General features: G+C 39.8%; 1 protein-coding gene across 3 annotated transcripts in view; it reads right to left on the bottom strand.

Annotated features, from left to right (window-relative positions):
• Window positions 1-992: 992 nt before the first annotated feature.
• Window positions 993-25,649, bottom strand: part of mdm1 (Mdm1 nuclear protein) — a 29,464-nt gene continuing 4,807 nt past the window's right edge. Inside the window, exons 3-15 of one of the 3 annotated variants that reach the window (XM_078567982.1) lie at window positions 24,460-24,848; window positions 21,837-21,971; window positions 13,353-13,520; window positions 12,591-12,709; window positions 12,406-12,487; window positions 12,012-12,050; window positions 11,534-11,709; window positions 10,798-11,088; window positions 10,046-10,209; window positions 7,263-7,396; window positions 5,953-6,199; window positions 5,185-5,253; window positions 993-1,390 (exon numbers count right to left, since the gene is read on the bottom strand). In XM_078567982.1, the coding sequence (XP_078424108.1) occupies window positions 1,275-1,390; window positions 5,185-5,253; window positions 5,953-6,199; window positions 7,263-7,396; window positions 10,046-10,209; window positions 10,798-11,088; window positions 11,534-11,709; window positions 12,012-12,050; window positions 12,406-12,487; window positions 12,591-12,709; window positions 13,353-13,520; window positions 21,837-21,971; window positions 24,460-24,848 (2,129 nt within the window). In that variant the 3' untranslated portion in view covers window positions 993-1,274. The remainder of the gene's footprint in view (window positions 1,391-5,184; window positions 5,254-5,952; window positions 6,200-7,262; window positions 7,397-10,045; window positions 10,210-10,797; window positions 11,089-11,533; window positions 11,710-12,011; window positions 12,051-12,405; window positions 12,488-12,590; window positions 12,710-13,352; window positions 13,521-21,836; window positions 21,972-24,459; window positions 24,849-25,649) is intronic. The other 2 variants (XM_078567984.1, XM_078567983.1) reach the window with 2 other exon arrangements.

The following is a 25,649-nucleotide window of genomic DNA, read 5'->3' on the forward strand; positions in this document are numbered from 1 at the left end:
CAGGGTATCATTGCAGGAGTTCCTAGTGTCATAGGCCCAATCATCTTCAGCTGCTTCATCAATGATTGTCCTTCCATCATAAAGTCAGAAGTGGGGCTATTCGCGATTAATGCAGTGTTCAGTTTCATTCACGGTTCCCCGGATAATGAAGCGGTCCATGCCCACATGCAGCATGTCCTAGACAATATTGTGGCTTGGTTGATCATTGATAAGTTAAATTCATGCCATGCAAGTGCCAGGTAATGACTATCTCCAAGAGAGAGTCTAGCCACCTCCCCTTGACAACCAGTGGCATTACCATCATCATCAAATCTTTAACTATTAACATCTTGGGAGGTCAACCATTGACCCGAAACTGGAGCAGCCACATAAATACCATGGCTACAAGAGCAGGTCTGAGGCTGGGTATTCTGTGCTGAATGGTTCACCTCCTGACTCGCCAAAGTCTTCCCATTATCTATAAGGCACATTTGCCTGGATGAATACAGTGCCAACAACACTCAAAGTAGCTCAACACCATTAAGGGCAAAGCAACCCTTTTTTAATTGGCACCCCATCCCCCACAACCATCAGTGCACCATGGCTACAAGATGCACCGCAGCAACTCACCAAGGCTTTTCATAGTACTTCTCAAACTCTGACCTCTACCACCTAGAAGGACAAGGCCAGCAGGTGCATGAGAACAACACCACCTGCAAGTTCCCCTCCAAGGTCACACACAACATAACTTGAACATATACCGTCATTCCTTCATTGTTATTGGGTCAAAATCCTGGAACTCCTTCCCTTACCATTGCATCACCACATGGGCTGCAGCAGTGCAAGAAGGTGCCTCACCATCACCTTCTCAAGTATAATTAGAGATGAGCAATAAATGCTGACTTAGCCAGAGACATCCACATCCCATGAATTCATTGTTTTAAAACTTATTTTTTTTAAAAATTCATTAAAATTGCTGCATACACATTCATTCAATTTTTTTTTTTAAAGACACTGTGTAGAAATCAGCTTATACTTTACATAATGTATTTTACAGTAAAATATTGGCAAACATCAAAACTTGAGTCTTAGCTCTCAGCATGAACACGCATGGGTCAATATAAATCAAACAAATTTTAAATAATAAATAGACAGGAAAAGTATAACAATTAACATATAAAGAGACATTCGTATTCAGAGTTGAAGTGGATTCATTTCTCAGGTTTAAAAAAAAAGTCAAATCCTTAGCAAAACCTACAAGTCCTTCTAGGAATAAACACCATTTAAAGTTTAGCTCATGGGCTCTTGCCCCAGAAATTCTCTCTCCGTTTCTGAGCACGCTCAAGAACTTGAGAGGCGAGTGAGCTGGATGCTGCTGATCGTGCAGATATTTGTGACATTCGATCATCCTCTGAAAGAGAGAATAAGGTAGAGTTGAATCAATTTTGGTTTTATTTAGTGTATGAAATTTCTTCGCACAAAAATGGGAGAGCTCCATTTCTCTACTGCCCTAAAGTGATGTATCTCAGTGTTACTAGGTCACACTAATTTAAGTTAAGTTAAGTTATCTGAACATGGGCTAGAATCAGGTCCTGGGACAGAATCAACCAGGGCAGGCCAATAGAGTTAGATAAAAACAGATGGTAGGAGGCTCTATTGCAGTACAAAACACTATGATAGACCAAAACAAAAATAGTTGGAAAAACTCAGCAGGTCTGACAGCATCTGTGGAGAAGAAGACGGAGTTAACATTTCGAGTCTTGATGAAGATTCATATGGGCTCAAAATGTTAACTCTGTATTCTTCTCCACAGATTCTGTCAGACCTGCTGAGTTTTTCCAGCTATTTTTGTTTTTGTTTCAGATTTCCAGCATCCGCAGTATTTTGCTTTTAACTACGATAGACCAGTTGGGCCGAATGGCCTATTTCTGTGCTGTGTATTCTTTGTAACCTACACTACTGTCTCAAGCATTCTACTGATCTTTGTCATTTTTGTGCATTGGAAACTCTGTGGAACAATTAGTCTATAAGGAAACTAATGTCTTTAAAATACATACCATAGAATATGGTAATTTCACCTGCACTTATATATTTTCCTTATCACAGTACCATAGACATTACCATTGCTATTATTGACAAGAATGGCTGAGTGATTTACTGGAAAATGTGTGGATTGTAACTGGACATTCACCTTTGCTGCTCATTGGTCAAAACCTTATCAATGTGATGTAATACAAAAGGATTGAACAGTCATGAAACAAATAATTTACTGGAAAAAAAACATAGTTGCAATATATTAGAATAGCCTTTCAATAGAACACATTTGACTGGAAGCCAGAAGTGTCAAGGAAACAGTGAATACTTTAAAGTCATACATTATTAATTATCACACATTTTAACTTGATTCGAGAAGTAAGGCAATAGAGAGGAGATTTTGCAAGCCCTTTTAGTTATCACCTAGAAATGGGAGAATATTTTAGTTCTAATTGAGGCATTCTGTAAACCATAGACACTGCAGGACTTTTAACTGTAAGACCAGTTAAAGAAATTGGATAATGTTTTAGATTTAGTTTTATTTTGCACGCTTTAGTTTGGGTGAGTGATTTATGTTTGTTACAAATTAGTGGTACCCTCTTCCTAGATTTGCCAACCCTCCGGGATTGGCCTGGAGTCTCCAGGAATTGATGATCAATCTCCAGGACACTGCTATTAACAATCCTGGAGAAAAATCATAGGGACATTGAAAAAGATAGTTTTTTAAAAAAAATTTCTTTAAACCTCCCTCTATTACCAGATATAAAAATATTGAAAATGGGTAGATAAAAGGCTGTTTGGCTGACAGTCAAGCTTCATCTAATTGGGTAATGAGTCTTTTAGCTTTCCAATTGGCATAGGAAAGCTGTACGTCACAAGGATGGGTGTGTTGGCTGATGAATGGCTGGAGCGTGAGGGCAAGTCATGTGATGAAATGTCCAAGAATACATTCAGTCACAGTTGACAACCCTACCTCCTCCTGAAGGGAGCACTTGTGATGTTTTTGTTCTGGTGGTACTGGGTTACCCCCAGTGCCATTCCACTGGTCTAATCGAAAAATGGTCCTAATAAAAGCTAGCACCAAAAATACTCATATGAAAAAAAAAGATGAGGCTAAAATGTGGCAGTGAACACTCTTCAATGTTTTGGAGTTTTTATCTGAGGTGATGAAGTTGAGAAAGGTATCTAGATCACACTCATAAAACAGTTTCTGTTCTATATGACTATGAATGTACCTCTAGCTTCCTGATATCTAAATAACCTGTAGACAGATCAGTGGTCAAACAGAGAACCTATTCACTGCATTTTGTGTTCCTGATATATCGTGTGACCTCAATTGATCTTCCTTGACTTTGGAAAGTAGTGAAAAAAGCGCTTCACTGGATTGCGGTTTAGGTTTAAAAATTGACATATTTATTAAACAATTAATGGCTAATTGAACAGGTGAAATGACATATTGTAAGTTTAACATTGGGAAGATACATAACTATTGCTCCTTTTAAGGCACAAAGACACTCCATGGAATGGCAATCATCGTCGGATTGCCACTCCACTGTTATTTTCTTACCTTAGACTGGAGCTGCACGTTTCTCGCCTGGGCTTCCAAAATGCACCTGCTGAGAAATGTGGAGCACAGCTGTTCCTCAAGTCCTTCAGTGAAATGCAGGATCGGGGGAAATGAAGCCACGCCCCGTTTTTACAGCACTAGCTGCTGTATTTCAGTAAGTTTAAATGTCCCAGGCACTTTAACAAGCTAGGAGAGAAGTTAAGCATGTAAGGTAAGTGGATGAGGGGTTAGGCTGGGTTGGGAGGTCACAGGGTTGGGGGGATGTAGATGTGTGGTTGGGGAGGGGTGTTCAAGGTTTCAGGGGAGTAGTCAGGGGGCAGGGGGGTAGGGCGGTCATGGTCAGAGAGTCCAGTGGGAGGCTCATGAGGGTCAGTACGATAGTTAACCAGAAGTTAGAAATGGTTTTAATCATTCTAACTTAGTGAGACAGAACCATCCGAAGTTTCTGATTTTAAAATCAGTTTTGGGGGATTTCAGATACAGGGTAATTGCCCAACAGAAACTGAAACTTCCTGGGCAATTCCCGTGCAGTCCTAGTGTGGGGACTGCTGAGGAGGCCCCCTGCGCATCTTCCAGGGTACGACTCTCCAGAGGAGATGGAAGATCTGGGCTATTGTAACAGTTCTGTTGGCAACACCAAACTGCAATTTTAAAGTAAACGATTCTTCAGTATTATTCTTTGAGTGGTGTTTGTTGCTGATCCTCCATGGAATCTCTCTCTCTGGCCTATCTATTCCTTGCTAATAGCTTCAGATATACCATAATCATTTTTAAAACACGTCAAGAAATATTCATCAAAAAAGTTCGGAACAATTTAAATATGTCTATGCTAAACTCCAAAACAGCTGCCACTCAATCTTGTGCAAATAAACCGCACAAGGTGCTTGTATTTGAATTGAATGTCTTAGCCCTCCTCAGACACCAGACTGAGATGGTAATGTTAGATTATCGATCAAAGTAAGTGTCACCTTTCTATGAGGCATTGTTAAACCCCCAAATGCACTGTAACAGAGAGAAAGACAGAAAGAAACCAATATCTTGATACATTAACAAAAATGCATCTTCACTCAGACATCATCCACCAACATGTAAGCTTATTCCTGTCAGTTTTTTTTCAAAACTTCTAATTCTATTTGTTTTCCAAGCTGCTCTTTAATGAGTTAGCTCATCTCTGTTTTTTCTTTCCTATAGCTTAACTTTTTAATATATAATTTCCTCGCCAGGCTATTTGAATATGGTTAATAGTCACAAATACCACAAATCTGTATAAGGTCTAAAATAAAAGCAAAATACTGCGGATGCTGGAAATCTGAAATAAAAACAAAAATAGCTGGAAAAGCTCAGGAGGTCTGACAGTATCTGTGGAGAGGAAGACAGAGTTAACGTTTCGAGTCCATATGACTCTTCATCAGAACTAAAGAAAAATAAAGAAAAAATAAAGTATAAGGTCTGCTAGACAATGGCACAACTTCTATCAGAATAATTGCTGAAATGATATTACAGCTGTTCTTTTTGAGTCAAAGTTAACTTGAATTCTATAAAGTGGTTCTGACATGGCAACTGTTTATATCAAGCAATTTTTAAGTTGAAAACCATACAAATACCATTATCAGCAGCAGCTGGGTCTGTTGATTGTATCCTCAGCAGACTGGTCCTTAGTCCTCCAGTATTGCCTTCAAGTGGAGTTAAAAAGAAGTTACTATTGATTCACAGCTGGGCTTTAAAAATAATAAATGCAATTCTACCCAGATTGTTAAACCCTCATAACCCTCCAGCAATACTGAATTACTTTGGAGGAAAAATCTACACTTTCTTGCAAGATTTTCTTGATGCTAAAAACATTATAACTCCTAACAAATATATTAACACAGAATTTTACTCAATTCAGAAGGGGGACACTACCATACCCAGGGAGGGGCAACCAACATATCACATTCATTACCAACGTTAACAAAAGAAGAGCTTTTGAGTTACAAAAAAGCCAGGCACTGGATCTACAATTTCACATTAAGAGTCACGAATGATTGGACAGCTACCTATTTTGTGCTGTACTCGGGACCTGCTTGCTTACTGCAAATTCCAGCCTGACTGAAGGGCAAGACCACAACAATTTAGAAAAGTGTAGCATAACTTACTTTTGTATTTATGCCTCTATGTTTAAAGCTGTGGATTTTTAACAGCCTTATCAGCTTATCCTGCTGCCTTCAAAGATTTCTGTGTGTATCCCCAAGCCTCTCTGTTCCTGCACGTCCTTTAAAAAATTGTGCAATTTTGTTTATATTGCCTCTCTTCATTCTGCGTTAAATCTAATCTACCATCTGTCTGCCCATTTCACCAGTTGGTCTATCTACCTCCGAATATTGACAGTTTACCATTGTGCTGGAATTCCGGATGTCTAAGAGTTCCTTGTATCCGATGAGGGCAGCTCCAAGATGGTGGAACAGTGACTGAAGCACATTTTGGATTAAAAACAGGATGAGATTTCGCTGATGCTAGAATGGAAGGTTCAGTCTTTTCAGGAGATAGGCTACTGAAATCTGCAGGTCCATATTCTTCCCTCAAAGGAATTGGGTCAGAAGTCTTAACACCAGCTGCTGGGGACTGTTGGAGTGATTCAGTCTAAGTAACACAGAAAAGACCATTTTTTTGGTTATGTACTATTCAAATCATACCTTGTATAAATATTTTGCTGCAAAGATTATAGAATTATTCAATACATTGGTTTCATTCAGTGGCCTGAGTAAATGGGGTCAATCTGGGGTTCCAAATCTGATTGTAATCTAAAAATTCTACAATCCTTTCTACAGAGAGCCAGCATGGACACAGTGGTCCGAATGGCCTCCTTCTGTGCCATAACAGCTCTGACACTTGCTGAAAAGCCCATGGGTCTAAAAAATGATTGAGCTTGGCTACAAGATTGTCCACAGTCAAACAGTTTACAGACACCCATGATCTCAGCTTGCAAGTTGCATAGTCACTGGCGCTTGTATTTTAATTTATTTCTCAAAAACATATTTACATACTGACAGGAATACGCTGTGCCATTTGTTAAATGAAACTATTTTATACTTGTCATTTTTCAAAAGGTATTAAAAAGGGACCCATTCTAATATTACCCTAATTTCCATCTCTTTTTACTAGGTTTCAAATTAGAAGCTTGAAATGACAACTACATCAAAGTTGATGTTTAGTTTAAATAATTAAAACAGCCATGTGAAAATGCCATCTGAATAACTCACGCTACAGTAAATATGAAATGTAGGTTTGAAGCCAAGGTCGTAGAGAAGGGCTTTTGTTGAACAAAATTCTTCATTCCCCACAGTGTGCAGCATTGCATTTTGAAACCCTTCCTTGGGCACTACTGTATCCTTGAGTACCTTGTCGAAGGGGGCTCATTCACATGAGTGTTTAGACTCAGGAGTTTCAGCAGGTCATTTGAGCACAGGAGAATCAGTGTGCTAAATCTGTCCACCCCATTGTCCACACATGCAGACTTTTGGCAGGAATCATGAGCAGTTTTTCCTTTCCTAATCCAGGAGCATTGAAGCCAATTCAAGCTCCCCTGCTGGCACACTGAGACCAGTTGGACTGAATCTTGAACCTGGACTGTATAACCTGAATTGGTTAAGAATGTCCTTCTTGTAACAGGAGCCAAGATATCCCTCATGTAAAAGTTCTGTACCTTTCTTAGTATTTTGCTCGGTGATTCTGATAAATATTTATAGGGCGAATATTGTTTTCCCAATGGAGGCTGGGTCCTTCTACGATGGGGTGATGGTGATCTGACTTTACAAGGAGAAACTAAAACAGCACCCCCTGGTGGAGAGAAATTATTAAAATTAGGATCTAATAATTATTAAATGCTTAGTCTAATGGGGCTTATAGAGGAAATTTCAAGCTGTTTATATAATTACCCCTACCCATAAGACCGTATGACATAGGAGCAGAACTAGGCCATTTGGCCCATCAAGTCTGCTCCACCATTCAATGAGATCATGGCTGATCTGATAATCCTCAACTCTACTTTCCTGCCTTTTCCCCATAACCCTGGATTCCCTTACTGATTAAAAATCTGTCTATCTCAGCCTTGAATATAGTTAATGACCCAGCTTCTATAACCCTCTGCAGTAAAGAATTCCACAGGTTCACTATCCTCAGAGAAGAAATTTCTCATCTCAGTCTTAAATGGGCGACCCCTTACTCTGAGGTTATGCCCTCTGGTCTTAGACACTCCCTAGAAACAACCTCTCAGCATCTACCCTGTCAAGCCCCCTAAGAATTTTATATGTTTCAATAAGGTCACCTCACATTCTTCTAAACTCCAATGAGTATAGGCTCAAACTACTCAACCTCTCCTCATAAGAAAATCCCTCCATACCCGGGATCAACCTAGTGAACCTTCTCTGGACTGCCTCCAATGCCAATATATCTTTCCTTAGATAAGGGGACCAAAATTATTCACAGTATTCTAGGTGTGGTCTAACTAGTGCCTTGTATAGTTTTAGCAAGACTTCCCTATTTTTACACTCCATTCCCTTTGAAATAAAGGCCAACATTCCATTTGCCTTCCCTATTATCTGCTGAACTTGTATGTTAGCTTTTTGGGATTCATGCACAAAGACTCCCAAATCCTTCTGTGCTACAGCTTTCTGCAGTCTTCTCCATTTAAATAATATTCAGCTCCTCTATTCTTCCTTCCAAAGTACATAACCTCACATTTTCCCACATTATATTCCATCTGCTAAGTTTTTGCCCACTCACTTAACCTGTCTATATCCCTCTGTTGACGCCTGTGTCATCCTCACCACTTGCCTTCCCACCTATTTTTGTGTAACCTGCAAACTTGGCGATAGTACATTCACTTCCCTCATCTAAGTCATTGATATATACTGTAAAAAATCGAGGCCCCAGCACTGATCCCTGTGGCACTCCACTAGTTACAGGTTGCCATCCCGAAAATGCACCCCTTATCCCAACGCTCTGTTTTCTATTAGTTAGCCAATCCTTTTTCAATGCTAATATACTACCCCCAATACCATGGGCTCTTACCTTATTAAGTAGCCTTATGTGTGGTACCTTATCGAATGCCTTTTGGAAATCCAAATATATTACATCTACTGGTTCCCCTTTATCTATCCTGCTTGTTACCTCCTCAAAAAATTCTAATAAATTTGTTAGGCACGATTTCTCCTTCATGAAGCCATGCTGACTCTGCTTGATTAGATTATGTATTTTTAAACGCTCTCCTATTACATCCTTTATAATAGGCTCCAACATTTTCCCCAGTGACAGATGTTAAGCTAACTGACCTATAGTTGCCTTTTTTTGGTCTCCCTCCCTTTTTGATTAAGGGTATTACATTGGCTGTTCTCCAATCCTCTGGGACTTTTCCAGAATCTAAGGATTCTTGGAAGATTATTACCAGTGCATCCACTATCTCTGTAGCTACTTCAATATCCTAGGATGCAACCCATCAGGTCCAGGGGACTTATTGGCCTTTAGCCCCATTAGTTTCCCTAGTACTTTTTCTGTAGGGTTATTGTATTTATTTTCTCTCCCTCCCCCCCTTTTGCCCCTTGATTTAGTACTTTTGGAATGCTATTAGTATCTTCTACCATGAAGTCTGAAGCAAAGTATTTATTCAACTCCTCTGCCATTTCCTGGTTCCCCATTATTATTTCCCCAGCCTCATGCTGTAAGGGGCCGATGTTCACTTTGGCCTCTTTCTTCCTTTTTATATATTTAAAGAAGCTCTTACTGTCCGTTTTTATATTACCTCCTTCCCGCATACCACTTACATAAAATACTTACAAATTCAGAAATGGCAACACCCACAAAACATTTTATGCCATTCAGAATTCCATGGAGCATCTATCTTACTTTTAGAAGACCTTGCCTTTCATTAGAATTGCCTGCCACAATGCAATCTTGCTGCTTTCTAAAGATCTCCAAGCTTTTTTCACTTCTCTCCTTCTTGCCCACATTTCTGCTTATCCTGACCACTTCTTATTATGTTTTCATTTCTGCTGATTCTCTAGGTGATGGGGACAGAGAGTTTCACTAATAAACAATTTATTCATGTAACTGAGCAGTGGTTAACTAATGCTAGCCAGCATGCATACGTTCACTTCCCATAACATAGCTTTGGCTGAGAAAGCAAGAAGTTGAAACATGGTGCAAGGTGCAGACAGAATGAGCGAGGAGAGGGACGAGCTGGGGTAGACTGGAGAAACAAAACAATAGCAAAGCAAGCTAGAGCAAATCTTAGAATGGAATACTTCAAAATAGCATGCAAAATTACTTTTTAATTTAGTAGAAAGTGTGTTAGTCAAAGCTTTTATTACATATACAAATTTCTACAACTTTTGGAATCACATACAAATGCATTGGTGTAAAAACATTTGAATATCTAGTTATTATAGATAAACCAAATATTATTTGTGCTAAATTAAGAAATGGTCATACCAACAGCTGGTGTGGTCAGATCATGATGTGTCCTCTGGGCTCCACCTGTTGTCTTCAGCTTTGGGGTAGGCAGTCGCCCACCTGCGTCAGAACCAAGCTCGGATTGTTCATTTGATGCTGACTTTACTATTGCCGCCTCTTGTATGCTTACAGGGGCTGGTTCTCTAGAAATTTAATTAAATTATTATACAGTTCTGAAAGCAGTTTTTTTTGGTTGTCAAGAAAGGAACTTACGCAAGAAGAAAACAAAATAAAAATGTTTAAACATTAGCTTCCTCAATGGTGCAGGAAACAACTAAGGAGGAAAATCTCATACTGAGCATACAATAAAAACACCACTTGTACAAGCTATGTTTAATTTCTGTAAAGCTAAAATACTTCAACGGGGCCCATTCTCATTTTGCGAACTTCAGTCAAAATCCCAGATGGCTTTGCATTAGCTCCTCAACCAAGTACATGCAGAAATTATCTGAAGTTACAGTTCCATGCTTTTAACTAGCACTACAATTGCAACACAGTAATTACTAGGTCTGTAAATAGGTCTAAAATGGGGAAATAAAGACAAAAATCGTTTGTATGGAAGTTTAAGGATCTTGTTTCCTATACATTTGAAAGGAATCAAAGTGAGGTTTGATTATATAAACGCATGTAATATCTTAGCCAAACTGATTCCAAAGTTTGGCTTCATTTTAATATTTTTCCTAACTAACTCCTTCCCTATCTAATACATATTTTCATCAACCAGTGGCTACCTTTCAACAACTGCTTCCGTTTCTGCATTTCCCTCAACTTCCATCTCCTTCTCAGTTTCATAATTTTGATCTTGATTGTCTTCTGGTAGTTCTGCTCCACATGGCTTCTCTTCTTCATCGTTCCATGCCAATTTCCTGCTGACTGGAAGAGTACGAACATCTGGCATACCATTCTCTCCTGTATCATTGTATTTTGCTGAGGCCTTCAGTGGTAATGTAGTAACTTGTGCTACAGAGTCAGAGTGCATCTCTTGTCTCTCTCTGCTGAAAGTATTCTGTGTTTCTTTTGCTCTAAAAATATAAACAGATATTTTCTATGCTAGCAATTGATTTATATATATTTACCTTTTGTATTTAGTTGAATATTGTAGCAACATTTATATGTCATTCACAAAATGTGTTTGGCTCAAGAAACCCATAATTTTTTTTTATATATGTAGAGTATAAGCATTTAGCATTAACATTTCTTGAAAGATTTTCAAAATTAGGCAGCCAGACACTTGCAGTGTTGCATTAGAATGGAGTGTGAGGCTTTAAATATGATGAATGAAAATTAATCCACATTTGGTGCTGTCAAAAAAAAAACTCCAACCTGACCAAAAGGGTTTATGCTATTTTCTGCTGTGACAGCATATGTTGAAAACAAATTCAAAAGATATACTAATCTACTAGTTGATGTTTGCATAAAATTACTTTTAATTAACTTTTGCAAGATCATTATTTATTAAATCTATACCTTGCAAGATCCAGAGCTTCAACATTATCACTGACTGATTCTTCAGTATCAGATGTCGAGGACACCTCCCATAACTTATTTTGTTCAGACAGAATTTGGGTGAGATGATCCCGGGAGAAGTGAGTGCCCCGTGCTCTCCTCTTATATGCTTCGGCTTTCTCTCTAAGTTCTTTCACCTGTGGCACCAGAGCAAAAGAAAAATTACAAATAGCTTTCATCACTATCTATAAAATTGTTCAGCTCCTGTTATGTTCAATATGGTAGTACTGTTAAAATCAACTTACAGAATAGAGAGTTTTTGCTAAGTATGGAAAGCAATTGCTGCCCTTCTAACCACAGAAACTGCAAATAATACTGAAGTACAACACTAACATAGCAAGCTAGTTGCTAATTATAGCTTTCATTAAAAAGTGTTCTTGCTAAATATGTATGAAATAAACAAGAACATGCATTTAAAAAATACAAGCTAAAGACTAACCTCAGCATACCAATTAGAATTTAGGTTACTTTCAGTACCCTACAGAGAAAGAAGGTAGAGATAATTTTAAAATAGCTTGCTTTTGAAAATCCAATAAAACAATATATATTCAAAATTGAAAGTAGTGAAGCAACAAGAATTCACAGCATGCATTGACTGAGAAATTCCACGACAGTGCAAAAGCGCCCCCTAGAGTTCCCTCTAAAGATCAGTTTTAAAAATACAATCAGATGAATTCATAACTGCAAAAGTACATAATTCCTACTTTATAAAGTATTAATATTCACTATCAAAATGGTTAGACTATTTTCAAATTAACTAACATTATCAAAGGTTCAAATGAATTTCAAACACTGGTGTTAGAAACAAGTGCTGTGATCCTTTATTCACCTACCTCTGCAGGTTGACATGCTCCTCTTCTGTAGTCATACTGACCTGGAGGCTGAAAGTTAGATTTGTATTCAGACTTAATGTTTCTGGAAAAAACAAAATTATATGAATAATAATTTCTACAAATATGAATGTGGTAAATCATACTTTACAGTTAGACTATGCGTTTTAAATTTAAAAGCTGCATACTTAAGCCCTTTGCATGAGAAAACAGGTTTCTGTGGATTCTGTTGGTATAGAAGCTGTTTCTCTTGAAATAGTTGTTCCTCTGCATCCTGTCGCTGGTCTTTTGAGGTTGATCCTGTTGACTTAGGATAGACAGGCTTCAGATTATTACTGAGTAAATGAAAACTCAAAGCTTAAGACATGCACGAAAGAACAGGCCGCTGATTTTTCACAACTGCTCTTTTTAAAAAGTAGATAAGCTCTTTTAATTATAATAGTGTTTCTCGTTATTGTATAAAATATTCATTTTTGAGAAAAAAAGAGAAACTTCTGAAAATGAGATTTGTGGGACAAAAATAGCCATGTAAAAAAAAAAGTATTTTAAATAATTTTCAACTATTTGATATATTTCTGAGTGTCATTTTGAGAATGGATACAAAAGAATTAGACCCCACTGGTGACACATTTTGTAAAACTGTGTAATGGTGAACAACATTCTGTACCAAGAAATGCAGTCCCTTGTGACAATATTAATTCATGATTGATCACGTTATCAAGAAAAACTATATCCCTGCAATTAATAACGTAAAATTCCAAGGAAGGAATCATCTAATAGCTAATTACAGAGACCCGAGAGCACATTCCCTGTTAACCTTTCCAGCTGAGGAAAGGTGACAAAAGCAGATAGAGGAAGAGACATTTTCAGACATGTTCAACAGGTTCACAAATAAATTACCATTTTTTTCTTGATCATAAACAAAAACTGAGCAGGCCATATCCAATTACCTTTTGTGGGGAAAGATTCTCCTGTTCAAACGGTAAAGCTTCAAAGTCTTTACGGAAGCGTGGTCCTTTAGGTAGCTGCACACCTTTATACTGACTTGAGTATTCTGTTTCACTGAGCATCTTACCCAATTTAAATTGAGAAACATGCTTATTTCTGGTGTGAATAACCTGGAGACAAGAACAATATTTCTTAGTGTTATGAATAAAGATTAATAATAAATAACAGCACTCAAATAAACTTTCTACTACAAGTTACAATCCTCACTTGTTAAAGCATTAGGAAAGTTTTTGGAATATGACATAGATCTAACTAACTTGTGCACTAACGAGACAGAAATATCATAAATATTGGTTTTGTTTCACCTAACGAGAATAGCTGGTGTAGAGCTGTTAGTGAATTCAGTGTCATCACATTGTTTATGCAGATAATAGTTACCTGAATTAGGATTTAAATATATGTAGACATTGAACCACAATGCTTTCTAAACTTGTCCCCATTATTACCATTAAAGCATTCTATGCAATGAGTTCTGTGTACTACGACTTGTAGAATTGTTCTTGGAGGTTAAAGCAAAAATACTCATATATAACTGAAACCGCAAGGGGAATGGAGAAAGCAGCTACAAAATCATCATCCTCAGCCATGCACAAATCTTCTCCCCAAAATATTCTCAGTCTATTCCTCCTTTCTCTGCACTGAGCGATTCTTCATTCTCGGTGATTTCGACCCCCATCTCAATTCACCCTGCTCGACTCCTCTGATTTTATTGTCCTAAATTCTGTTGCCATTTAAATTCTCCTACCTACATTCACGGCCAGCTCCTCTAACTTAACATTTTGCACGACCGCTTTATTCTCATTGGGCTCAATTTCTAGTACCTGCCAGAGATGGGATCAGAGGCGGGCTGGTGCTAAAAATGACACTACTGGCCTGCATGTCAGTTTGCCAGCTCCATCTGCCCCAGAGCCATTTTCATAGAGGTGGGATGCAGCAAGGCTACTGCCTGCACACAGTGGGTAGCCAATTAAGGTTGTTAATGGAAAATTAAGCTCATTTAAAGGCAGCTGGGAATTTTCAGTCGGTCTCCAGGCTGCCTCAAGCAGCAGACGCCAGATGAACGATGGGATGTGGCCTTCCTACAGCAGACCTGGGGCCAGCACTTTAGACAGTCCTAGAGGCCTGTCCTACATGCCTGGGTACAGCAGGCTACCCTGGAGAGGGGCACACCTCCCTCCCCCACCGAACCTCGACCCTCACTCCCCACAATAGTGGCCTGGCTGCAAAATCCAGTTTTTAATATTAATTTTTAAAACATTGTAGAGAGGGCATCTCTTTTTTGAAGTCCCCTCTCCCTTATTTACATTCCATTGCAGCCTGCTGCTCTGTTAAAGCTGGAAAGTCTCTGATTGGCCCTCCGGTTTCAACAGCCCCTTCCAACCACTATTAAACTGGATGGCGAGCCCAACCTCTGACCATTAAATTGGCTGCTCCAGGGAAAATTACAATGACTGGCTCTTTTCCACATAACGTTGCTTCTGACTCACATTTCAGCCTGAGGGCAAGGTTCAAAAGCCCATAGGGAAAACCCTGCCTCAGTTGTCTCAATCACAGACTGGACTAGGCCTGGTCACTTACTTGTAACCCATGCTACTCCATCTCCATGTGACACCACTTCCTTTTGTATTTCCTCCTAAAAGAAATCCTTCCCCAAGTTAGTTACAACAGCACCTTTAAACTCTTAACTTAATGGCCCTCCATTCACTATAGCACTTCTACAGCTTTAGATCTGCTTAGTTAACGCTCACTTCTGCCTTTGACACCCCACCGGAAAGCAGCCTCCTTCATTCTGAGTGACGGGCTAATCTGTTTAGATGCTGGAATTAGGGATTATAGTGACAAGTCCAGACAGCAAAAATCTACGTTTTGATACGTGAGTGTTATCCTCACTGTGAGGAAACGAAGAGTGCCATTTTTTTTTTAATGGCAGCTGCCTGGTGTCGCTGGCAGTGATGTATCAACAAAAAAATACGGCATCTGCGCATGGATGCGAAGTGCGCCACCTAGTTGGCACCAAACACAGCCCTGAGTAAAACCCCCATCTCTCACCCTGATCATTCCTTCTGATGCTTCCCCCATCTTCACTCCCAGCACACAAGACTTCAACATATATGGTGCACAACTGGTTTTGTCATACATCGTTAGATCAAGCTGGATCACCTCAATCACTAACTCGCCTTGCTCTCAGCCAAAACTGTTCATTACTCCATGATCAACTGGAGTGCAAAGTTCTTTCCTCCACTAATCATCTTCTTAATCCCATTCCCCTGCTATCCGCCACGCTCTCCTTTGAGTGCTCCTTCATCCCTAAAATTGAGAGTACCAATCCAGCTGCCTTGGATGCATCCCTTCCTTCCCATTGTCTGCAAAACCCAGCTTCCCCTGAGAGTTTAAGCCTATGCTAGCACTGAACTTGCATCTTTCTCTAGTTTCTCTACCATCTTCCCTCATGTAAACAAAAGTTTGGAGGTAACATGACCCATCCCAGCTCTCTCAACCCAATTCCCAATAAACTCCTGACTAATCAACTTCCCTTCCTGATCCCTATGCTAGCTAACATTATAAAATGATTCCCTCTCCTCAGGTATTGAGCCCCAATCCTTTTCAAATCTGTCAACTTCACTCCCTCCTCAAAAAAAAGCTACCGTTAACCCCTCTGTCCTTGCAACCATCCCCTTCTTCAACCTTCTATTCTTCTTCAAAGTCCTTGAATGTGTTGCACTTCCCAAATTCATGCCTATCTTTCCTGTTTCTCCATGTTTAAACTTCTCTTATCAGTTTGCATACTTGCGACAGCACTGAAATGGCATTAACCAAAGTTACAAATGACATCCTGTGACTATGACCAAAATTACATTATGCCTCCTCATCCTTCTCAAACTTTCTGCAGCCTTTGACATGGTTGACCACACAATCATTCAATATGCCCTGCCCCCCCATCCCATTGTTCAGTTGAGTGGGATGGTTGCAATTTCCTCCAATTAAATATTGAGGATCACGAAGCAATTGTCTTCTTGCCTCACTACACCCTTGCACCAATTCCACTCTCCTCCCTGGCCACTGTCTCAGGCTGAACCAGACTATTTGCAACTTGTGCATCACATGTAACTCTGAACTAAGCTTCAACTTGATATCCTCCCTGTCACAAAGGCTGCCTAGTCCACTACTATAACAAATTGTCCCCACCCTGCCTCAGCCCGTCCACTGCAGAAACCCTCAGCCGTACTTCTGTTACTTCCCAACTCAACCATTTCAATTTTCAAATGACTTGCCACCCATCCTCTATCCTCCAGAAACTTCAGTTCATCCAAAGCACTACTGCCTGTGTCCTAAATCAGCACCAAAACCCAATCACCTCAACCTTGATGATCTACAATGGCTCCTGGCCCGCCAACATCTTAAATTTAAAATTCTAATCCTGGAGTTAAAATTGCTCTATGGCCTCTCCGCTCCTTACCTCTGTGACATCGTCCAGTCCTACAACCATCCAACATTTCTTTGTTCCTCCAACTCTGATCCCTGTACATCCTCCACTCCCACTGCCCCGTCATTGATCATCTTCAATTATCTAGACATTAATTTCTGAAAGTCACTCCCTAAACCTCTGCCTCTCATGTTACAGCCCTCCTTTAAGACCTTCCTTAAAATTTAACCCTTTGACCAAGCTCCTAAAGCTCCTTCTTTGGCTCAGTATCAATTTTTGTCTGATTACACTCCTGAAAAGCACCTTGGGATGGTTTCCTATGTTAAAGGTGCTATATAAATGCAAGTTGTTCTTGCAATTTAAATTCACAAAGATATTATAGTTCTATCAAAAATCTGACAAAATAACGTTACATTATAGGAATGATCAGACTGAAGCAGCACATTTCCACTCATCTCCAACTTGCCCGTTTCCCAGATTGCATTTTGTATATTTATAGACATAAGCACATTGTTGCAGCTGTCACTTCAGCTGACCTAATGTCATGGACAGCTGAATTGGAGAATCTATTCTTTTTTTCTTAAAACATATGAAGCAAAATTATCCTCAAAGAATTAGGTATCTAAGAATGATAAAACGTAAGAAATAGGAGCACAAGTAGAACATACAGCCCATCAAGCCTATCATTCAATATGATCAAGGCTAACCTTGGGCTTCAACTCCACTTTCCCGCCCATTTCCCATAACCCTTGATCCCCGAGACACCAAAAATTTGTCTTTCTCAGCCTTAAATATATTTAATAATGGCACATCCACAATCCTTTGGAGGTAGAAAATTCTAATGATTCACAACCCGTTGAGTGAAAAAAATTTCTCCTCATCTCAGTCCTAAATTATTGCTCCCTTATCCTGAGTTTGTGCCCCCATGTTCTAGATTCCTCAGCCAGGGGAAACAATGCTTCAGTATCTACCATTAAGTCCCTTCATAACCTTGAATGTTTCAATGAGATCACCTCTCATTCTTCTAAACTCTGGAGAATACAGACCCAATTTACTCAACCTCTCATCATAAAACAACCCTCTCATCACAGGGACCAATCTAGTGAACCTTCGCTGTACTACCTCTGATGCAAGTATATCCTTCCTTAAATATGGAGACCGAAAATTACACACAGTATTCCAGGTATAGTCTCCCCAAAGCTCCGTGCAATTGTAGAAAGACTTTTTTATTCTTGTACTCCAATCCCCTTGCAATAAAGGCCAACATGCCATTTGATTTCCTAATTGCTAGCTGTACCTGCATGCTAGCTTTGAGTTCCTTGTACAAGTGCACCCAAGTCTCTCTGAACATCAACATTTACAGGTTTCGCACTTTTTAAAAACTATTCTGCTTTTCCATTCTTACAACCAAAGTGAATAACCTCACACTTCACCACATTATGCTCCATCTGCTGTCTTCTTGTCCACTCCTTAACCTGTCTATATTACTTTGCAGCCTGTGTCCTCCTCAATGCTTGCATCCCCACCAGCATTGTATCGTCAGAAAACTGAGATACATTACTTTCTCTCTCTTCGCCTAAGTTATTAATATAAATTGTAAATAGCCGAGGCCCAGCACTGATCCTTGTGGCACTATATTAGTCACAGCCTGCCAACTTGAAAATGCCCCATTTATCCCTACTTTGTTTCCTGCCGGTTAACCAATCCTCCATCCTTGCTAATATATCATCCCCAATTCCATAAGCTTTTATCTTGCCTTTTTGTGTGGCATCTTATTTAATATCTTTTGGAAATACCAGTATACTGCATCGACCAGTTCCCCTCTAGCCACCTTATTAATTACATCCTCAAAAATCTCTCAAACTTGTCAAACAAGGTTTCCCTTTTATAAAACCATGCTGACGTTCTAATCACATCCTGCTTTATAAGTGCATTGTTAAGACTTCCTTAATAATAGATTCTAGCACTTTTTCGATGACTGATATCAGGCCAACTGACCTGTAGTTCCCTGTTTTCTCTCTCCTTCCTTTCTTGAATAGCGGTGTTACATTTTCTAATTTCAAATCGGTTGGGACAGTTCCAGAATCTAGGGAATTTTGGAAAATTATAGCCAGTGCATCCACTATCTCTGCAGCAATTTCTTTTAGAATCCTAGGATATAGGCCATCAGGTCCTTGGGGTTTGTCAGATTTTAGTCAATTGGATTTTCCCAGTACCTTTTCTCTCCCGATATTATCTTAATTTCCTCACACTTATTAGCCCCTAGTTTGCCCTCTATTTCTGATATGTAACCGTCTACTGTGAAGATTGACAAAATATTTGTTCAATGCCTCTGCTATTTTGGGAGGTCTTGCAGTGCAGTAGGTAGCCTCCCTACCTCTGAGCCAGAAATCTCCAGATCCAAGTCCCACTCTAGGACTTGGATAGTCACGTAAGGTGTGTTCTTATATTCCTTGCTAGTTTACTCTCATGTTTTCCTTTATTTAAAATCAACATTTTGGTGGCCCTTTGCCGATTTCAAAAATACTCAGACTTACTATGATTCTTTGCAACATTGTAAGCCACTTCTTTTAATCTAATACTATCTTTAAACTCCTTAGTAAGCCACAGATAGATCTTTTTTGCTGAGTCTTTATTTTTCAGTAGAATGCATTGTTAATGAATATTTTGAATTGTTTCTTTAAATGTTTCCCACTATTTGATTACCCCATACCTTTTAGTCTATTTACCCAATCAACTTTAGCCAACTATCCCCTTATACCTTTTAATTGGCTTTAAGTTTAGGATTCTTGTTTCTGATTGAAGTGCATTGTTTCCAAACTTAATGTGGAATTCAATTATATTATGATCACTATTTCCCAGTGGATCTTTTACTATGACATTACTAATTAACCCTGCCTCATTGCGCAACACTAGCTCTAAAACAGCTTTATCGCTAGTTGGTTCCACAACATATTGCTCCAGGTAACTGTTATGAAAGCATTCTGCAAACTCATGAGCAGAATTTTACGCACACCCGCTGGCAAGTTTGTAGGCAGGGAGTGAGCATAAAATTCCTAGGATAGTCTGGGTTCCCATCTGCCCCAACTTCTCTGCAATTTTACACTGGAGCAGGCAAGGCCTCAGTAGGTCCACCCACCTTTGCCCCAGTTGAGGTCCTTAACTGGCCAATTATTGATCACTTAAGGGCCATTTCCCACCCAGCCTCAAATCCCGGAGTTCCGGGACTTTGGGGAAGGCCAAAAATAAATCAGGTTCAGGCCTGGGGCTGGAAGGAAGATGGGGCACCTGCATCAGCAGCCCCCTTTGAACATCGGTCTGCCCCCACTTAAGGTCCAGTAACTGCAGGACCTCCATACCCCCCCCCACCACTTGCCTCTCTGCCAACACCCTAATCCCCCCCCTCTGTCCAACTCCCCCAGGGCCTTCCCTCCCCGGAGACGCCCAAAGCTTATCTGTTCCAGGAATCCCAGGACTTAGGCTCTGGGGACTGATTGCAATCCCAGTTCTGTCCACTGCAGTTTCTGGCGCTGCACTGACTTGAGAGCTGACGGCCAATCAGATTGGCCAGCAAGTCTCTAAACCTGGACTTCCTCCAGAGTGAGGGGCGCAAGTTCCATGTACAGCCAATTAATGCTCATTGGAGCATGAAATCGCTGTGGGACAGGCAACGTCAGTGGGGATGTGTTCCCCACGGACTCGTCAGATGGCAGGAAGGGAAACCCCACCATCCTAAAAGTCCTGGCCCTTCTTCCAGATCACCTTTGCCAATTTGATTAGTCCAGTCCGTACAAAGATTAAAGCCCCCACAACTATGACATTGCCTTTGTTGCAAACTCCAAAATTTCTTGTTTAATGTTCCGTCCAGTGGTATAACTACTTTAAGGGGGCCTATAAACTATTCCCAGCAGCGTTTTCTGACCCTTGCTATTCCTAATCTCCGGCCATATTTATTCCACTTCAAGATTTTCTGAGCCACGATCCTTTCCTATCAATCTCCTCCTGTCATCCTTTATTATCAGGGTTACCCCTCCACCTTTTCCATTCTGCCTGTTCCTTCGAAGTGTTGTGTAGCCTGGAATATTTATTTCCAAACCTTGCTCACCTTGTAACCATGTCTCTGGAACGGCAATTAGATCTGAACCATTAACCTCTATTTGTGCTACTAGTTCATCCAACTTATTGCGGATGCGTCACTCATTCAGATAAAGTGACTTCAATTTTACTTTTTTGCTGCTATTCCCTGCATGGACCCTACTCTCTGATGCACTATTACCATTAAACTCTCCATCCCTTCCTATCCCACATCAATATATTTTTCCATTGCCTCAACCTTTTATCTTTCAATTTCTAAATCTCCTTTTATCTCTTCCCTTTGTTAGTTTAAAGCCATTTTCCCTACTCTGACTATATTTGCTGGTTCACTTATTTGTATGCTCTGTCCCTTCCTGTCACACCCTGCTTACCATTACCCATATTGCTATCTTGCATTACTGCCTCGTCCTTTCTCTTTAACTTTCCAAATTTCCCCTCACGTGAACGCCCTACCCCTGCCCAACTATTTCGTTTAAAGCCCTTTCTACAGCCCCAGTTTGAGACCAGTGTCCTGGTGAGTCTCATTTGCGGTTCAGGTGAAGATCATCCCAACAGTACAGCTCCCTCCTTCTCCAGTATTGGTGCCAGTGCCCCATGAATCAAAACCAATTTCTCCCACACCAATGTCTGAGTCGCATATTCAATTCTCTGGTCTTATTTATCCTATGCCAATTTGCTCATGGCTCAGGTAGTAATCCAGAGATTACCACCTTTGTGGTTCTGCTTTATAAGTTACATTTGTTCTAAATTGGTGCAATTGTTGAATGTTATATTTCTTAGACCAGGTTTTATTATGAGGAAATTTTAGATTTTGTTTTCGTGGTCTCAGTACATTAAGTTATTACCACCTTACCTGGTATTTACTAACAAGAGTGCTCTGTGAAATAGAAAACAAGATCAACAATACCTGCTCTGCAGCCAGTAATGAAGAATTGTCCAACTGACTTTTCCAAGCAAATTGTCTCTGGTACTCCGAGCTTCTCGCTAAACTCTTCCGTGGTACAGTCTTCAACCCTGCTTTCTTCTGAAGTGCATAGCTAACCTATTGATTTCAAGCAGACCATCTTTAATGTAATGGGTGATTTTTTTCTCATTTTAAAACATTCCATATGAAACTTCATTTACAAAAATGAATTCAAGTCACCGGAAGGCAAATTAAAAGTCATTGTTTTCTCAGATTGGGTTTTGATGGAATCAAATTTTCCTCTTGAATTTATTATTCCAAACATTAACTTTGCTCCTTTTCTTACAGTTAAATTATTTCACCACAATTTAAATATATTTCTATGTAACTTCATTGTATTGACTTTAAACTAATATTAGTCCCCATCTCCTACGTCCTACCTGCTATGCAAGAGGAGTCACAGTGGACTTGCCACTAATACCAGGAATTCCCTTCCCTAGAATTGAAAAGTGCCTCTCTACCTAAAAGCAGCCAACAGGGAAAAAGAGCAGCATGACTGAGATTCTCGTAATGTAGTCACAACCAAAAGGAGCTATGTTTGGTGACTTTTAACAGCAAGCTAAAAATGAGACTGTTGATGACAGCAGCAGTCACCAAGAAATGAATAAGCCATGATTTTCAGCTGAAAAGAAGGCAAACAAAAGTAGCATATTTGGCAAATGGATATTATCAACACATGAGCTATAATGCTAATGAGCTGCTAAGCAATGCTGAGGAAATTCCCTTACTGTGAAATGTTCTGCAATAATTGGGATAAGAAGCCACGATGGCCAAACTAAATTGGGACAATCATAATGTACACCTATGTGGGAGCTAGTTTGCCTGCCTTTGAATGATGGACCCCTCCCTGGGAACCAGCAAGCAACCCCCACAGGTTTACTTGCCATGCTCCGTGCTCCCCGCATGGCGAACCCCCCCCCCGGGTTGATACTGGCGGGATGAGGCTCTTAAGTGGGCATTAACTGGCGACAGGGCAGGAAATCCATCCACAGGCTTTACCACCATGGATTTAATTGGGGTGTAGCTGGGAAGGTGGTGGGGTCCCCAATCACCACCTCCTGCTTGATTAAATGCCTCCCCGCCACTAAACTCTCCAAAGGGGAGGGCACAAGATACCATCCTCTGTCTCTGAGGTACGACCACTAATTTTCTAATTCCCAAGTTGATTTATTCATGGATTGCAGAACAGAAATAAATTAAGGGCTATTATTTTGTTTTCACATTAATAATGTATAAAGGAGGGGCCACAGGTTTGTAAAGACTCGTTAAATCATTAATCCATCAATAAAAATATAAAATAAACGTAACTATCAACAATTAACATGACTGCCAGAATCATTCATGAGGCCCCTCATAACTGCATACCAGGTGCCAAACTGCACTGCAGGAATTCATAAAAGCTCCTTAGACAGCACCTTCCCATGACCACTACCATCTAGAAGGACAAGGGCAGCAGATAGATGAGAACACCAGCACCTGGAAGTTCCCCTCCAAGTCACTCACCATCCTGACTTGGAAATATATCGCCGTTCCTTCACTGTTGCTGGGTCAAAATCCTGGAAGCCCCTCCCTAACAGCACTGTGGGTGTACATACACCACATGGACTGCAGCGGTTCAAGAAGGCAGCTCACCACCACCTTCTCAAGGGCAATTAGGGATGGGCAATAAATGATGCCCAGCCAGCAAAGCCATGAATGAATTTTTTAAAAACGCATAGTAATTTCAAATGAACAACCAGTTTCATTGCTTCTGTCAGAGGTATTTTGCAAATCCTGCCAACAATTCATAGGGAGGGAGGGCACTAGGGAAGAAATTTGAACTTTTGTTGCTTTGGGATTGTTTGCTAATGGCATGATGATGTATTTCAAAACAATTCATATGACTGTGTGTCATAAAAGTTAACCAAATAATCTTTACTGAAGCGGTGCACTTTTAAAATATTATTCTTAGCTCATGGTTACTAACCAATCACAAACCACCATGGGGAAGACCAACTTTCTGTTGGTCGGTTTGCAACTACCATTGTCTTCAGGCATCCCAGAAACTATAGTTGTTCTACAGCTGTCCATTTCTGAGGCTAACAGAATCATACAACATGATCTAGCCATCCTGCCTCCCTCTGGACAAGCACACATTTAAACCCAGTAGTAGGTGTCAGCCAGAGAAATACAGTCAGGTTAACAGTGAGCAGATATGTAAAACTAACTGCTAAACCAAGGTATGTACAAAATGGCTGTCCTGTTCAACTAACTGGTGGAAGAATCATAATATTAGTAACTACCAATCACCTTTTATAAAGACGTAAAATTGCTTTAAAAGATTCTGACTTTTTATTAAGCTGGTAAATGAAACCATGTTCCCATCAAGGCATTGTCATTTTAATTGTGATTTAAAGAGATGTAAAGATTAATTCAAAATATTTGAACATTGCTCTTGATATTTCAGAAGGACTAGAATCTAATTGCAAATGTAAAAAGTTCATTTTAGCAGTTATTCAATAAATTCTAGAAAGTAGAACTAAAAAAAAAGTGGTCTTTCACATTGATAAACATCATTCTTACTTACATCATTGCTAAATGCCTTATCTGCACCCTCTTTTCTAGGTGTGTTGTCTTCCTTTTCTTTCTGAGCATCTGTAGCCAATTGTTTGTCTTTGGCCAGTGATGGTTCTAACGCTAAATGCAAATGGCTGTCCGCAGACCTTGATCTGGCAATTTTAGGCTTTCGAGGAGCATTAGGAGTTTTAGATTCTTTCTGGTTACCTTGAGCCTTCTCAGTCACTCTTTCATTGAAAACAGAAGACTGTGATTTCACTAGTTCAGATTCTTTGAGTATTGGTTCATGAGGCTTGCTTCCACAATCACTGCTCCAGTCCCAGTGAAAAGATTGCGAAACTTGAGGTCTATAATATGACACTCGTTTCTTTGAGATAAAATTTGGTTCTCTTGTATTCCCTAAAATACAAAATGAGACATGTATAATTCTCCTTATAGTAATCAATTCCATTTTACAAATTCTGCTTTGTAAAAAAAGACTTGTATTTATATAGCACTTTTCACAACTACTGAACATCTCATGCGTTTTACAGCCAATGAAGTATTTGAAGTGTAGTCATTGTTGTAGGAAACGCGACAGCTAATTTGCATTCAGAAAACTTCCACAAACAGCAACATGAAAATAACCAAATAATTTGTCTTTTTGTGATGTTAATTGAGGGATAAATATTGGCCAGGACACTGGGGATACCTCCCCTGCTCTACAAAATAGAGCCATGGGATCTTTTACATTCACCCAAGCCGGCAAATAGGGCCTCAGTTTAACATCTCGTGTGAAATACAGCATCTCCAACAGTGCAGTGCTCCCTAAGTATTGCACTGGAATGCCAGCCTCGATTTTTGTGCACAAGCCCAGAAGTGTGAATCAGAGGCGAGTGTTACACCAGCTAAGCCATGGCTGACATATATTAGTGTTAAAGCACTGCATGTTCTAAGAACCATTTGTGATAAAAATTGCTTTTAAAACGTTACACTACCCCCCACCCCGCTGCATCTTTCACCAAGCTTTTGGTCACCCCTACTAACATGTCCTTATTTGACTTAGTGCCCATTTATTTTTGGTTACACAGCTCTGAAATGCCTTGGAACAATGAACTATATTAAAGATACTACATGATTGAAAGAGATTTATGCTGTTTCCTGATTTAGCTTTTCAAAATTTTGCATATGTTTCAAAACTTCTACGAGATCCACCATAAC

Source organism: Cetorhinus maximus, chromosome 22 (genome assembly GCF_964194155.1).
Source record: "Cetorhinus maximus chromosome 22, sCetMax3.hap1.1, whole genome shotgun sequence".
NCBI classification, from domain to species: Eukaryota; Metazoa; Chordata; class Chondrichthyes; order Lamniformes; family Cetorhinidae; genus Cetorhinus; species Cetorhinus maximus.